Here is a 14,655-nt window from a genome sequence, read left to right as displayed (position 1 = left end):
CACACAACGCCTCTGCCCGGCCCAGGATGCGCTTCTCTGTGCAACGTCCTCGCTTCCTGAAATGAAACCTGTGCTCCGCCATTCACGGAGCGATAATGCGTCTGAGTGGGTACTGGCCCCGTCTCTCTTTCACAGCGCGTTCCTGTAACGCGGCCAGCGCAGCGACCTCGGCCCCGAGGTTTGACGAGACCATCGCTGAGATGCGCAGAACGCATTCGCCAAAGTGGAGCTGAATGGGTGGTGTGGGAGAGAGAGAGAGAGAGAGAGAGAATGGCACTGAGCATGTGTTTGCCTCACGCTTTCTTTCTCTCGGAGTGGAGAGGAAGTTCGAAGGGCATTTCAGGGGCTGAGAGAGAGAGAGAGAGAGAGAGAGAGAGAGAGAGACATTCACCTGATGCACCTGATGACTCAATCGCTCTAACTCAATCATGTCCTTAACTCCCGGAAAGCTGCCTCGAACACTCTTATTAGGGTGTTGGTGTGAGTGTGTGGTGTGGTGTGACTATTAAAGGGTCGCCATCATTTAATCTTTATTATGAAACAGACCTGCCACAAATAGCACAGCCCTTTCATACAGAGGATTGAAATAAAAATGTTTCCTAAAGAGAATTTAAAGCTTTTGAAAATATACAATACACATACATTTGAATGCACTTGTACAGTCAATGATATATTTAGAGACAATGGACAAAACAAAGAGCAAAAAGTTAAGAAACAACTATTAAATACAATAACAAATTTCCATTTACGTACCAGGCCAAACGTGCTTACGAACGTTGGCCAATTCTGATCGCGCAGCCCTAATTAAATAATGAAGCTGCTCTGTGATTGACAGGGGATTAGACCCCATTCCTTGCATGTCCCTTGTTGGACACGTGATTATTGGCTCTTGTTGACACTCACACTACAGACTTCAAGGTCCGTACCCTTATCCCATGGAGCAAAAGAGCATGCCGCTCCAGCTTGGCCTGACGGTCCGTAATGTGTTTTTTTTTAAAGAAGACTGCTGCACTTCCTGACGTTCTAGTCACAAGTGCCTGGATCAATAAGACACTAGAAATCAAACAAGACTTTTCATTGTCGTCCGGTAAATTCCATGCTCTGCCTCATGAGCTGTATTCAGCCTTTTCTGCGAGCCACTTAAGCAGAACCTCTGCACTCAGACAGAAGCAGACAGCGGCACTAAATGCCTCCATTAGGCGTTCGGATCCAGCCCGCATCCACCGGGGGTGGGGGCGCATCCGAAGTGCAATGCGGCTGGGGTTAACAACAACAGGCTCGCCCTCAGATAGTGGCCGAGACACGAACATATGATGCCAATCCGGGCAGACAAGCCCTGGTCTGCGGCCAAATTCCAGACGTTGTCAATCTATTGCAGATTCCTGTACCGTTGTGGCCCTCGCCCGGGGCAGGGATGGCAACAGCACCCGAGAGACCGATCAGACTAAGCCTGACTTTTCAATTAGGCCACTGGCCCTTGTGGAGTTAGCCCAGGAGAGAAATAGTGAAAAGGGAGGGAAGGCGACAATGCAGATGTTCCAGTTTACGATTTGTCAACTGCCGCGTTACATCCGATCGGCCCCCAGACTGGAACTAGGAGGACCGTAGCGCCAGCTGTGGATTTTGTTGGTGTTGAACTGTCGATATTGTTCCATGCATGGCAACAAGCTGAGAAATATAAATATACAGGGGCAGTGGTGGCCACAGTATAGTATAGTATATAAATATACAGTATATTATATAAATATACAGGGGTAGTGGTGGCCACAGTATAGTATAGTATATAAATATACAGGGGTAGTGGTGGCCACAGTATAGTATAGTATATAAATATACAGGGGTAGTGGTGGCCACAGTATAGTATAGTATATAAATATACAGGGGCAGTGGTGGCCACAGTATAGTATAGTATATAAATATACAGGGGTAGTGGTGGCCACAGTATAGTATAGTATATAAATATACAGGGGCAGTGGTGGCCACAGTATAGTATAGTATAGTATATAAATATACAGTATATTATATAAATATACAGGGGTAGTGGTGGCTACAGTATAGTATAGTATATAAATATACAGTATATTATATAAATATACAGGGGTAGTGGTGGCCACAGTATAGTATAGTATATAAATATACAGGGGCAGTGGTGGCCACAGTATAGTATAGTATAGTATATAAATATACAGTATATTATATAAATATACAGGGGTAGTGGTGGCTACAGTATAGTATAGTATATAAATATACAGTATATTATATAAATATACAGGGGCAGTGGTGGCCACAGTATAGTATAGTATATAAATATACAGTATAGTATATAAATATACAGGGGCAGTGGTGGCCACAGGGGCAGTGGTGGCCTAGCGGTTAAGGAAGCGGCCCCGTAATCAGAAGGTTGCCGGTTCGAATCCCGATCCGCCAAGGTGCCACTGAGCAAAGCACCGTCCCCACACACTGCTCCCTGGGCGCCTGTCTCCCTGGGCGCCTGCCCACTGTTCACTCAGGATGATGGGTTAAATGCAGAGGACAAATTTCACTGTGTGCACCGTGTGCTGTGCTGCAGTGTATCATATGTGACAATCACTTCACTTTAAATCATGACCCACGTCTTATAGTAAATCATGACAATTCTGCATTGATGCAGCGTGACTTCCTACACTGTTGCAACTCAAAATGTAAAAAAAATTACATTTAAAAGCAAAAAATGTGATACTTGCGAACATGGACAACATGTAAACAGCCATTTACAGCGGCACACAACAACGCTGAAACTGACCATCCATTCGGCAACAGTGAACTAATTTGAGTTGACTTTGCCTCACCGTTCCTTAAGTTCACCACAAAGGCAAAGTTCCTTGTAAAGGCATTAACGCTAGATGTCGGACAAGCAGTGCAGATATGGACAGATACAGCCAGACAAACCCAGCAAACTGGAGTATTTTCTCCAGTTTATTTAAATATTCAGACTATTGCTGTCTATGTAATCATAACTTTATTTAATCATCTAACAAAATGTTGGAGAAGCAGCTGGACTGAACAACTGGACAAAAATAGGTAGACCAATGATATACATACATTAATATTCTGAATAACAGACACGAAGGGGAGTGAATATTCAACCCCCCAGCTGGGAACATGGCCAGAGGCAAGCTTCAGGAAAGTTCTACACCCGTTAACCTGAAAGGGGTGGACGGGCACTTCATAACGTCACTTCACTCCAACTGCATGAGAAGCAAAGTCTCTACGTCCGTCAGCAACTACACTCTTCCAACACCGAAGAAGAGCTCGTCGGAGAGCTTCTGCTGAAAGCCTGTCTAATCAAGCATGCATTGCTTTTAAAAGGAAAGCACCTTTGCGAGGTGCAAAACCGGTCAGTAATTCCCACAGGGCCCTGCGAATTATTAACGTTCTGGTAAAAGATCAGACGGACAGAATTACAGACGGGCTGCGAGATTGAAGGTGCCGGCGGGAAAAAAAAGAAAAGCTAAAGCGAAGGGGCGGACAGTGGCCGCTCGCGTGGACTCGTTCGCGGCCCGAAGCAAGGCTCTGCAGCGCCCCAAGATCGAGGGGAGGAGACCTGCTCAGAGCAGAGAGCATGTTCTCTCTGACAGCTCACTCCCAATGAAACGCAGCTACTACAGGTGCCCCCCCCAACACACACACACACACACACACACACACACCTGTCTGCAGGGTTATTTCATAGGGCTTGGAATAGTTGAGTAGATTCGGGCTTCTTTTACTTCATATATCTCGCATTACACAGAATGTTCATGTGTGTTTCGCACAGACTGTTAGAAGTGCCACACGTTAATAGGGGGCCGGATCAGAGGTGTACAGTCCACCAAACCAAAGGGAGAAGAAGGGTGTGTTATTTGATTTTACACTGGTTAAGGAGCGTATACACTGTAAAACCGACCTGGCATACCGTAACGGACCCAGAGACAGAAAGGCAGCAAGATAATCAACCCTGGCAAAGCTTGCTACGTCTTTTCTGGGTATTCCGGCCACCTCGACGCCCTCAGAGGGCATTTGTTCCCCGCTGCTGGGACAATTGCCTCAAACCTTTCCCACGTTCTAGCCACATTCCTACAAATGTGGCTTGTACAGGCCTGACGCTTTGTGGAGACAAGTCCTGTGGACTGATAGAATAGGACGTTTTTGGCCATGATGTGCAAACGCGTACATGCAAAAATGCAGGAGGAGGACCATTCTCTGGACCAATCATGCCGCCACATGATGCACTTAACTGGTAGTGGGAAGAATGGATCGTTGGGTCCTACAACCAGATAATGGCCTTGTTCTTCACGGTCCTCACTGTCCACCGATATAAACATAAAGACGTCAGGAGAGCGGCGCATGTGAGACAACTTGCAGAATTACAAGCCTTTTGTAAGAACCAAATAAAAAAAATAAAAAACTCCCAAACTCATTAACTCAAATATCATGTGTGGGGCTTTTGCTTTAGGCCTTTTTCATTTTTTGGCACTTTATACCTGCAAATGATGGAAATAAAATATTAAGCAGATGTTTCTCCCTTTGTTGGTCAGTTCATCTCTAGTACATTAACACTAGTTGTATGTATTATTTTTCAGTATATCGCCCAGCCATACCAATGGATATTATATCACTAAAATGACAGTTCCCTGTCGTCTAAAAACTTTCATTATGAAAAAAAAGCTGCAGACCCATCTGCCCTCATTAAGCCATCTTACAATTTAATTCAAGCCAAAATAATGCCTTATCAAGCCTGGACGCCTTTTAATTTGAGATCTGTGGGGCGGCAGGCGAGTGAATAACACAAAACCCCACTCACTACCATTGTGTCCCTGAGCAAGACAGTGTCTCCAGGGGGTTAAATGTCCCTGTAACTAATGATTGTAAGCTGCTCTGGATAAGGGTGTGTGATAAATGCCATGAAAGTGATTTGACGTTTCTTTCCGATAAAGCAATTCTGTTTATTATTTAGACGTCTGCATGTCTCTACAGCTTTCCACTGACGTCCACAAAATGAAATGAATGCGCTTGTGAACAATGACCATCATTTTACACGATCTGTAAATACGGTGATCATGACCAGTGGAATTGAAGGACATCTTAGATTGTACAAGATCCATATTACCACATTGCCCGAGTAGCTACTGCTGATTGAAAAGTTGTACTGTTGAGGATGCTGTGGGACATCTCTCAGGGAAGGTGGGAGAAGGAAGGAGTGGAGGGTGTGACGAGAAGAACCCACCTGCCGCCAGCTGCATCCAGCCGCAGGTCTTGTACACCGTGGCCGTGCTGCAGAAGAAGAAGAGCGCGAAGCAGCCGATGCAAGTGAGGACCAGGACCATGGACATCCCGATGAAGAAGGACGCCGCCTTGAAGGCGCCCGACGGGATGGAGCCGAACTCGGTGAAGCTGCCGTGGCACGTCATGTCTCGGGACAGCCCGTTGCCGATGCAGTAGTAAAAGAGGCCGAAATAGCCGGCCTGGGGGGTGTCCACCCCGTCCCCGATCCAGTAGGGCTGGATGAAGCACACCACGTTGACGATGGCGAAGAGGATGGTGAAGATCGCCCAGAGCACCCCGATGGCCCGGGAGTTGCGGACATAGTTGGTCTGGTAGATCTTGGCTGCCTCCGAGGCTTGGAGCATGGCTGCAGAACTCCCGGGTACCATCTTCTCGGCTCTCTTGTCGTGAGCGTGGGTTTTATTCTTATTTCTAAGGTGTTAGCGTCTGTGCATCACACGGCGCTCTGGTTTCCAGTCCGGTCTCCTCCTCACCATCGGTCCTCCATGAGATCCGAAACAACCCGCTCCGGTTCCGAACCACGCGCCGCGGGCGCAACCTGCGGAGTATCCTGCGCGTAAAGCTGCGGCGCTCATTGAGTGGGGGTCCGCGGGGGACGCATGACACGGAATAACACGAAACGAAAAACGATGACGCGCGGAGGCGCTACCGTAAAACGGCGCACACCGAGGTTGCCAAGGAGATCGGCCGCAACGCGCAGATTTCCCCGAGCGCAAGTGATCCGTTCAAGCGGGGGGGGGGGCGTCATGAAGACCTGGGTTGCCAGATCTCGGCAAAGACATGAGCCACGGGCTCCGTGAAAACTAATTTTACACCCGTTTGACTTGACAGAAAGAGATGCAGCTCACCCGTACTATTCTAGAAAGACGCGTACGTTTATGCAACATTCAAAGGTAAACGTTAAATTTCGCTTTATATTCATTTTCAACACGAGAACTTGGCAACATGATAAAAAAGTCGTACGTGAGTGGTGACGCATCTTTGCATTTTAAACATCTGTGAGGCAAACTAAACAGGTACAAGCAACAATCAGAAAAAAGAGGCTGCGAAGCAATGGAAGTGATTCTTCCCGCCTAATCCCAGAGTCTCCATCGACCGAAATGAAAAAGGCTCTGACTTGGCACAATTGTTTCTCAGAAAAGTAATGATTTTTTTTCAACCTGTGGCTTGTGGCACGATTCAATTTAGCCACAATAATTTCAAATACGCGGCCCCTGTCGCCACTTGAGAAGGCTCCGTTCCGCGACGCATCACCTGTGTTGCCAAATTTACATTTACAGCATTTATCAGACGCCCTTATCCACAGCGATTTACAGGGACAGTCCCCCCTGGAGCAATTTAGGATTAAGTGTCTTGCTCAGGGACACAATGGTAGTAAGTGGGGTTTGAACCTGGGTCTTCTGGTTCGAGTGGGTTACCCACTAGGCTACTACCCCCATTTTTAATTCTTACAAATCTATCAAATAAAGAAATGCACCGAAGTAACCATAATGAATTGGTAGATATACAATCATATACGCAATTACATATTTAATAAACTTTCGGAGCAGTAGCAGTACTGGAGTTGCTGAATTTTGTGTACATTTGCGGATGGCCTCCAGTTTCGACATTGCTTCTGTTTTCTTTTTTTATGCAAATGTTCAGTTTCTTTCAAGTTTTTTCAATTAGCGCAAAAGCGAGCTTGGCAACGCGTCTTTATAGCGTTTGCCACACAGAAAGAAAAAGAAAACGAAGAAATATCGCCACTCTGGCAACCGCGGATTCGACGCAGATTAACCACGGAGCAGAAGACGGGATTTGCTACCCTGGCGCACACGAAGGCCGCTGGCTGAGCAGCACAGGCAGCACGTTTACGGTTTCAGTCTGATGACATGTGTGCGTTACATCTGTCAGTATTTCTGTGTGGTATTATGAATGAGTATACAGGGCCGTCGTTGTTGGAGCAAGAACACAATGATCAATTATTATTATCATATTTATAACAGAAAGGGTTAAAAAAAATTATCATGAATCACTCACCGGGGCAGTGGTGGCCTAGCGGGTAAAGAAACGGACTCGTAATCGGAAGGTTGCAAATTTTAAATCCCGAATCGCAAAGGTGCTGCTGAGCAAGGTACCGTCCCCACACACTGCTCCGCGGGTGCCAGTCATGGTGAGGGGTTAACATACTGATGGATTAACATTTCGTTGTAGCCCCGTGTGCTGTGTGTCTCATTTACACATAAATAGCTCAAGAGTTTCCAGAGAAAGTGCCATAGCGGTGACCTTGAAATGTGATTTCATCAACAAATATGTAATGAATAAAACGTGATTATAACTCACACTTAGACACAAAACGCAGCCATGCAGTAAAAAAAATGTTCGGAACGTGTAATCACGCCAGCGACATAGAACTACAGCTCCCAGAAGACCTAGTAGAGCCGCGGCACTAGCCGAGCCGTGATTGGCTGACAAACCGGAAATAATCAGCGACGGGAAGAAGCAGCGCGCGAACTTGGGCAAAATATCGGCGTGTGGCGCTTTTGTGAGGTACGATGTTGTTTTAACATCGTTCCATCTTTTACATAATGTGACAGTTACGTCAGGCGTTAATATTTGATGATCGAGCGTGTTCGATCTCTTTTTAGTGTTGCGCTCTGCTTCGTATCTCAGTAGGATGCCCTTGCAGCTCCAGCATGAAGGCTATTCGGAGGAGAAGCTGGGTCTCTTGGCTGAGAAGATTACATGCAGGGAAACACAAGCATCCACTTTGTTGGCTTTACTAGGGGAGGTCAGTTATTTATCTATCATGGCAAAAGTACATCAAGAAATATTATAATAAAGATGCCCTTTAATACAATATTAATATTTGGTACTATTGTCTTCAAAATGTAAATTGTGTTATAATAACTGCTAAGTTTGTAATGCTGCTTTCCACAGCCGGACCATTATACATACCCATCAATCTTCATCTATGGTCACCATGCCTCTGGAAAGAGTCATGTAACAGAATGCATAATGAAGGAGCTGGAGGTAAGATCAGTGTGGCTCTGATATAGGTTGATCTTTTCAGATCCTTCGTAAGGCATCATTACTGCATCTGTACTGCATTTGTGTTAAGCAGATTTCATCCAAATGACTGCATACATTCAAAACCAGCAGGGGTTCATATTATTTCCCCCCTAGCTGTATGTGTTGCATGACATTTTATTCAACAGAATCGACCAAGTCCTTCTTTACTGTTTTAAACAAGTTGTTTAAACAACTTATCTAAGAGTGCATGTCGCATGTCTTCTTTTCATACTTCTTTTCACAGCTCCCTCATGTCACAGTAAGCTGTGTGGAGTGTGTCTCTGCAGGACTGCTGTTTGAGCAAGTGGTCATGGGTCTGTATGGCTCAGAGGCCACCGCCCTCCTCCCCCGTTCCTCATCTATCTTGGACTTTGTGCGTGTCTATAAACAGCTGTCTTCCCAAGAACCGTCCTACCAGACAAGATACATAGTAAGCATCTCTGTAAATTCCGATATCTCAAATCAGGATGTCTGTGAAGTGAAAGTGGTTGTCACGTGTCACACACCACAGCACAGCATTCAGTGCACACAGTGAAATGTGGCATTTAAGATATGGAAGGTGTCTGGGGAGCAGTATGGGGGGGACAGCTCGGTGGCACCTTGGCAGTTTGGATTTGAACCCGCAACCTTTCCTTGCCTGCTGGGCCACGGTGGGCAATCTTTTAAGCTCAGGGGCCACATTGACCGGCACCAGATGCATACATATAAGACATAAACATAAAAACAGCATTACAATGTTAATATTTACATTCTCTTTTAGTGGGAACTGTGGGCCTGCTAGACTAAGAAGGAAAGCAAACATGCTGGTTGGATGTAAATAATTGAATGTTACATGTTGAGATGTGTGTTACATGGGGGTTAAACGCAGTTTAGTGTAGGTGGGCTAACTAAGAGCAGCCGCGTTCTCGCTAGTCAGTAAGTAAAAAAAAAAAAAAAAAAATGGCGTGTTGTACTGATCACTTCGGCTACCAGCTTGTACAAATAAAAAAACAGAATTGGCGCAGAGCGAAAATTAAATGCGTTCATGCACACAGCTCTTTAACTTTGTCAAGAATATGATGTTTATACATTTATTAACATCATACGTCAAAGTTCCCACACCCCAGACATTGCAACCAGAATCGCCAGAGGATAGTTCTTTTCAACTCCGCACCTCATCACCATTTTTGCATCTTTCTTGCTAGTCGAAACGCATCAGCTGATCGCCCATTTACCGCACTAATCAGTGTAAAAACCTGTCGTGTTCGGGCGAAGGTCTTCAGCTCCATAGGCGCCTGATGCGCCATCTAATGGAATGGCAGGCATTGCAGGACTAGTTCAGACAAGAGCAGTCATAATTCTGACTTTGTTTTGGCAATTCTATACCAATCTTCAGCGAGCCGGGTGTGGCCTGCAGGCCGTAGTTTGCCCACCCCTGCACTAGACCAACCACTGGCCCAAAGCGATAATGATACGCGGGCCTCCCCAGTTAAAGATGTGCTACAGTATGTGTGTTCGTTGTGTGTTTGGCTGCACAACTTTTTATTTAATGCTGTTCGTAATGGGGCAACTTTGAGAGGCAAATATTTCTGGAGGCGATTCTCATTGTGACATGTTTGAGAAGATGAAGTTCCTTGCTACCGCCTCCATGAGGCTGGCCAGTAAATTGATTTACATTTTACGGTTTGACAGTTTATGAGATGGGCTGGCGCCACGCCCTGGGCGATTCCCTGGATGATCTCTGGCAGCCACGACTCTGATTAGGATTAAGCAGTTATGGATAGTGAACCATTTACAGTGGTATTATGCAGGATGTCATGGATGTCTTAACTGTCTTATATGCAGTGTTAAATCCTGTGTGGTGTAAATAGTGTGGTGTAGCCTACGCTTGACCATCTCAGAACTGAACCATGTTGTTGGACTTTGTGCCACTTAAAAAAAAAAAAAAAAATCTAAAAGCGACGTCTGTGCTTAATATTTTTTGTGTGTGTGTGTGCGTATGTGCATGCTCGTGCGTCACTATAGATTTTGGACCGGGCACAGCTCCTCAGAGATATGGAGGCTAATTTGCTGCCTGGCTTCCTACGCCTCCAGGAACTGGTAAGCTTGACTACTGCGCAATCATGGAAAAGCATCACACCCGCCTGTATAAGACGCGCCTGAGCATTGAATGCAATATAAACACGCTTATGAGGGCAGAGTGACAGTAGCTGAGCAGAGACCGTCACAGCAGCCCAATTCCTTTTGTTTCGCCGCTTTTGCTTTTGGGTCTATTGTGAATGCCAGTCATCTCTCTCTGCACATGTGCAGCAATGTTTTATTCATGACAGTCAGGCTAAAATGACTGCATGATTCCATCCCCACGCCAGTCGTGTCTATTTGATGTATTTTTAATGTATAGCTCCTCGTTTTATTTATGGCTGTGCTCTGGTTTTAGGAAGTCAGTATTTTTTTTATTTTTAACATGATTCTCGCACACTGTGGCAGGTTGATGACAATGTGACCGTGATCTTTCTCAGTGAGATCGTGTGGGACAAGTTTCGGCCCAGTACTGGTTGCTTCGAACCCGTTGTGCTGCACTTTCCGGATTACAACAAAGGTTTGGTGACACACCAAGTACTGAATTTTTCTCCAAAAGCTGCTGTAGTTTTTTTTGAGTGTTTGAGTGCATGAAAACTGCAGAGTAGTGAATAAAGGTGTAACTTTTTTTTTCATCGAGTTCCATCTTTATGAGTTTCACTTAAGCTAATGTTAATTAAAAAAAAAAGTCTTATTTATTGCCATATTTATTACTATCTTTAATATCCCAGTAAATCTTTAATGGCTCTCAACGTTAGTCTTGCAATGGCCCCAGGTAACAAATACCGTTTGTCTCTGTATAGGTGAGCTGCACCAGATCCTGACATTGGACAGCCACCCTTCCTATTCGCCAGAACTTTATTCTTCCTTCATCAACATCATGTTGGGCGTCTTCTACTCCGTATGCAGGGACCTGAGAGAACTCAGACACCTGGTGAGACAGACGTACACAACTCAGAGATGGATTGGTTTCTGTCTATTTGTTTGTTTTTTCCCTTTTAAAGGCCATTTAGGAATAGGATTAGCCTCTTCTGTGGTCTCAGTGTGACCACACAATCACACAAGCATATTCATGCACACACAGGTGCACTCAGGCCTCAGATTATCATGAAAAAAGAATGCCTAGAAGTACACTCATGCACACAAAAGCTTTCTCTTAAATGCACAGCTGTGCTCTGGATTACTAGATTAACATGAAAAAGTTTTTCATTTATGTTGTTTTTATGAATTGCAATTTTCTATTAAATGGTAATGGCCTTTGCTCTCTCAAACAGGCAGCCCTCAATTTCTCCAAATTCTGTGAACCTTTGGAGAGGGGGGAAGGTAAAACATTTATTCGTTTGTGGTAAATTTTTGACGTGCAGCTCTGAGCATGTTCTGCTTTTTTTTTAGTGAAGGAAACCGATACACACAAGCTGTGGAAGAACATCGAACCGCATCTAAAGAAGGCCATGCAGACAGTGTACCTGAGAGAGGTGTCCAGGTAGCGGAGTGACCGACCCTGCCTTTGTTTCATTTATACAATTTGAACGTCAAAAGTCAGATTCACCTCTGTCTCTCTTCTCTTCGGCCCTCAGTGTGCAGTGGGAGGAGCAACAGCAGAAAGAGGAGAAGGAGGCTGGAGCTCTCAAAGGTGCTCATGGGAACCTGCACACGTGGTTTCACTCTTTTCTTCAGGCTAACATGGTTTCATCCAGCCTGCTGGTACAGAGGAGAGAAGGAACCAGTGCCAGTCTGTAATATTGAATATAAAATGGAATCAGTGGGCTTGTTTGGCTGTCCGCACAGTGAACATGGCAAAAGTTTTACGTCGGATGTCCGTCCCCTCCATGTCCCCCCTCTCCATTTACCTGGAAAATAATCAATAATAATCTCATAACATCTCTTTGACTGCCATGGTCCACATAAGATCAGGATGCCTCTTCATAATTTATAACCAAGCGTGGAGCAAATCTAATCAGTGAGGCAGAGAGCAGCGGTAATTTATGATGCTAACTTGCCAACCGCTGAATATTAGAACCATTTTGCATATTCACTGCCAAGACCGCTTACAAAAGATGAGCTTGGTTGACCAGACTATATATAGGTCATTAGAAGAACTGATTCCAAAATTCCGCATGGCTCATCACCCTGTGAGCACAGATTCTGCCATCCTGCTACGAGAAAAAAAAGAGGTGTGATGTATCCAGAAGGATAATCATTTATTGCAAGATGGATCACAGGAAGTTGATTCATAGACTATCTGAAATTTGTGTCATTCATTAGTGATTGGAACCACAGTTCCTTACTACTACCTAAGAACCAAGCCGAATTTGAGTGGCCGCTGCGTCTCTGTTCCTCTCTCAGGGTTGTCTGCCTATGCTCACGTGGAACTGCCGTACTATTCGAAGTTCCTCCTGATCGCCGCTTACCTGGCATCCTACAACCCAGCCCGGACTGACCGACGCTTCTTCCTCAAGGTTTCCCTTTTACATGAGAATTGACTGAAGTGTTCGATTATTTATTATTTTAATTTTATTTTTTTTACCTGTCAGTCTAGTTAGCATTTTTACTTATATAAGGAATTTGCTAAAATTGTCTTTTTTCATATGTCATAATGTCTAAGTAAATGAATGAGGCAAGTACATTATGTTTGCATCTCCCATTGTATTCCAGAATGTTTATCTAAGGACCTATGAAGAACAGTTGAGACTTGCAAGACTTATATAGATAATTTAATTGAGAGCTAAACTTTTAGTATTGCAAAATGTAGATAAAATGTATTAATTATATGTTCTTTTAATTACTTTTTTTTTTTTTTTTTTAAATCACCCTTCAGCATCATGGTAAATTAAAGAAGACAAACTTTATGAAAAAGCATGAGAAGGTAAACATATATATATATATATATTTTTTACGATTATATGAAATCAGTAATTTGCTTCATGTTTTCACAAAGCCACATATTTTCAATCCTATTACATACTTTTCTCAAACATTATACGTAATTCTTATGAATTTGTAACTGTTCTACAACACCTGTTGGTGGCAGTATTTCCCATTCAGAACAGCACTGCTGTCACTACCGCAACGAGAGTGAGGATTCACAGGGTGTGTGTGTGTGTGTCAATTTTGTTCTCTCACTTATTTAGTGTTTTACTAGGCCTATATATGCCTTGGATGGGGTTTTCCAAGGGGGGAAAATTAAAAAATATATTGCAAATTTTTACATTTTCCTGGGGGAACTGGCTATGGCTAACATGCAATCAGAATGACGTTCTGTTCTCACCACCTCCTTTCTCAACCCACACAGACCAGCAATCACTTGCTGGGGCCTAAACCGTTCCCACTGGACAGGCTCTTGGCCATTTTTTACAGCGTGGTTGACAACAGAGTGGCCCCCACTGCCAGCGTCTTCTCTCAGGTGCCAGTCTTGTTGTTCACTTTGACTCATTAGGGGAAAGGACAGGCTATAAATCATTAATTATACTTCAGGAATTATTTGTATATGATTTATTAATGGTTGTCACTGTGGCAGTTGTTAGCATTAAGCAGTAGATGGCAGCATATTTATTGACCGGGAAATGACGGAGGGCCGGTCCATTAGCAACCTGTTAAACATGAACTATCAAACTATGTTTGATTCCCTGTTAATATGACCTATTTTTCTTTCCCCAGATATCGTCATTGGTCACTTTGCAACTTTTAACTCAGGTTGGGCACGATGATCAGCTGGACGCTCCTAAGTATAAGTGCGCTGTATCTCTAGACTTCATCCAGGCCATTGCAAGGTGTGTTTAAAGATTTACTTGATTTGTATTACACATATGTATATATCTTGATTCTGTGTACTGTATATTGAGTTGGATTAATTATTGTCCATGCACTACATGTTTCTAAATTAATGTGTTTTTTGTTTTTTTTAGTAGAAAATCTTATTGTTCTTTTACTTTTCCACAGGACGCTGAGCTTTGACATTGTGAGGTACTTGTATGACTTCTTGTAAGCTGTTTTCTGTGAAGTCCACATGCAAGTATATTGGATCCTCTTCACTGACTGACAAGAAGTTTTCTGAAGGATTATGGAATGTGGCTTTTGTATGGAATCAGTAATTTTCACTGTGGGTAGGAAGTGACTTGTTATACCATTTAAGCCTAAAACACAGATTAATGCCTTGTAAATTACATACATAAATAAATAAATAAAACAGTATATGATAGTGTGGTTTTATTATTTTTTATATATCCGCATATTTGGTGATTT

At 44.0% G+C, this 14,655-nt stretch overlaps 2 protein-coding genes across 3 annotated transcripts in view; one reads left to right on the top strand and one right to left on the bottom strand.

Annotated features, from left to right (window-relative positions):
* Window positions 1-7,640, bottom strand: part of lhfpl3 (LHFPL tetraspan subfamily member 3) — a 25,625-nt gene extending 17,985 nt beyond the window's left edge. Inside the window, exon 1 of the mRNA XM_028955086.1 lies at window positions 5,246-7,640. Coding sequence (XP_028810919.1) covers window positions 5,246-5,672 — 427 coding nt within the window. The 5' untranslated portion in view covers window positions 5,673-7,640. The remainder of the gene's footprint in view (window positions 1-5,245) is intronic.
* orc5 (origin recognition complex, subunit 5) lies at window positions 7,232-14,606 on the top strand. Of its 2 annotated transcripts, none has more exons than XM_028955085.1 (15): window positions 7,232-7,833; window positions 7,957-8,074; window positions 8,224-8,316; window positions 8,600-8,785; window positions 10,360-10,434; window positions 10,822-10,933; window positions 11,217-11,347; window positions 11,688-11,736; window positions 11,806-11,896; window positions 11,991-12,046; window positions 12,760-12,872; window positions 13,232-13,279; window positions 13,706-13,816; window positions 14,071-14,183; window positions 14,353-14,606. In XM_028955085.1, the coding sequence occupies exons 2-15, from the start codon at window positions 7,961-7,963 to the stop codon at window positions 14,396-14,398; spliced, it is 1,338 nt and encodes a 445-aa protein (XP_028810918.1). In that variant the 5' UTR covers window positions 7,232-7,833; window positions 7,957-7,960; the 3' UTR covers window positions 14,399-14,606. The 2 variants fall into 2 exon arrangements, with proteins under 2 accessions (XP_028810918.1, XP_028810917.1); XM_028955084.1 differs by having other exon boundaries at window positions 7,233-7,833; window positions 7,960-8,074.
* Window positions 14,607-14,655: the final 49 nt, after the last annotated feature.

Source organism: Denticeps clupeoides, chromosome 15 (assembly GCF_900700375.1).
Source record: "Denticeps clupeoides chromosome 15, fDenClu1.1, whole genome shotgun sequence".
Classification (NCBI taxonomy): Eukaryota; Metazoa; Chordata; class Actinopteri; order Clupeiformes; family Denticipitidae; genus Denticeps; species Denticeps clupeoides.
Note: the sequence above shows the minus strand (reverse complement) of the source record. Positions and strands in the feature narration are given on the sequence as shown.

Excerpts from the sequence above, each read along its gene's own strand:
- orc5 (XM_028955085.1), top strand. The coding sequence starts at position 7,961 with ATGCCCTTGCAGCTCCAGCATGAAGGCTATTCGGAGGAGAAGCTGGGT. Across the intron at positions 8,786-10,359 it reads CCTACCAGACAAGATACATA|ATTTTGGACCGGGCACAGCT; the intron begins GTAAGCATCTCT and ends GCGTCACTATAG. Across the intron at positions 11,897-11,990 it reads TACCTGAGAGAGGTGTCCAG|TGTGCAGTGGGAGGAGCAAC; the intron begins GTAGCGGAGTGA and ends TTCGGCCCTCAG.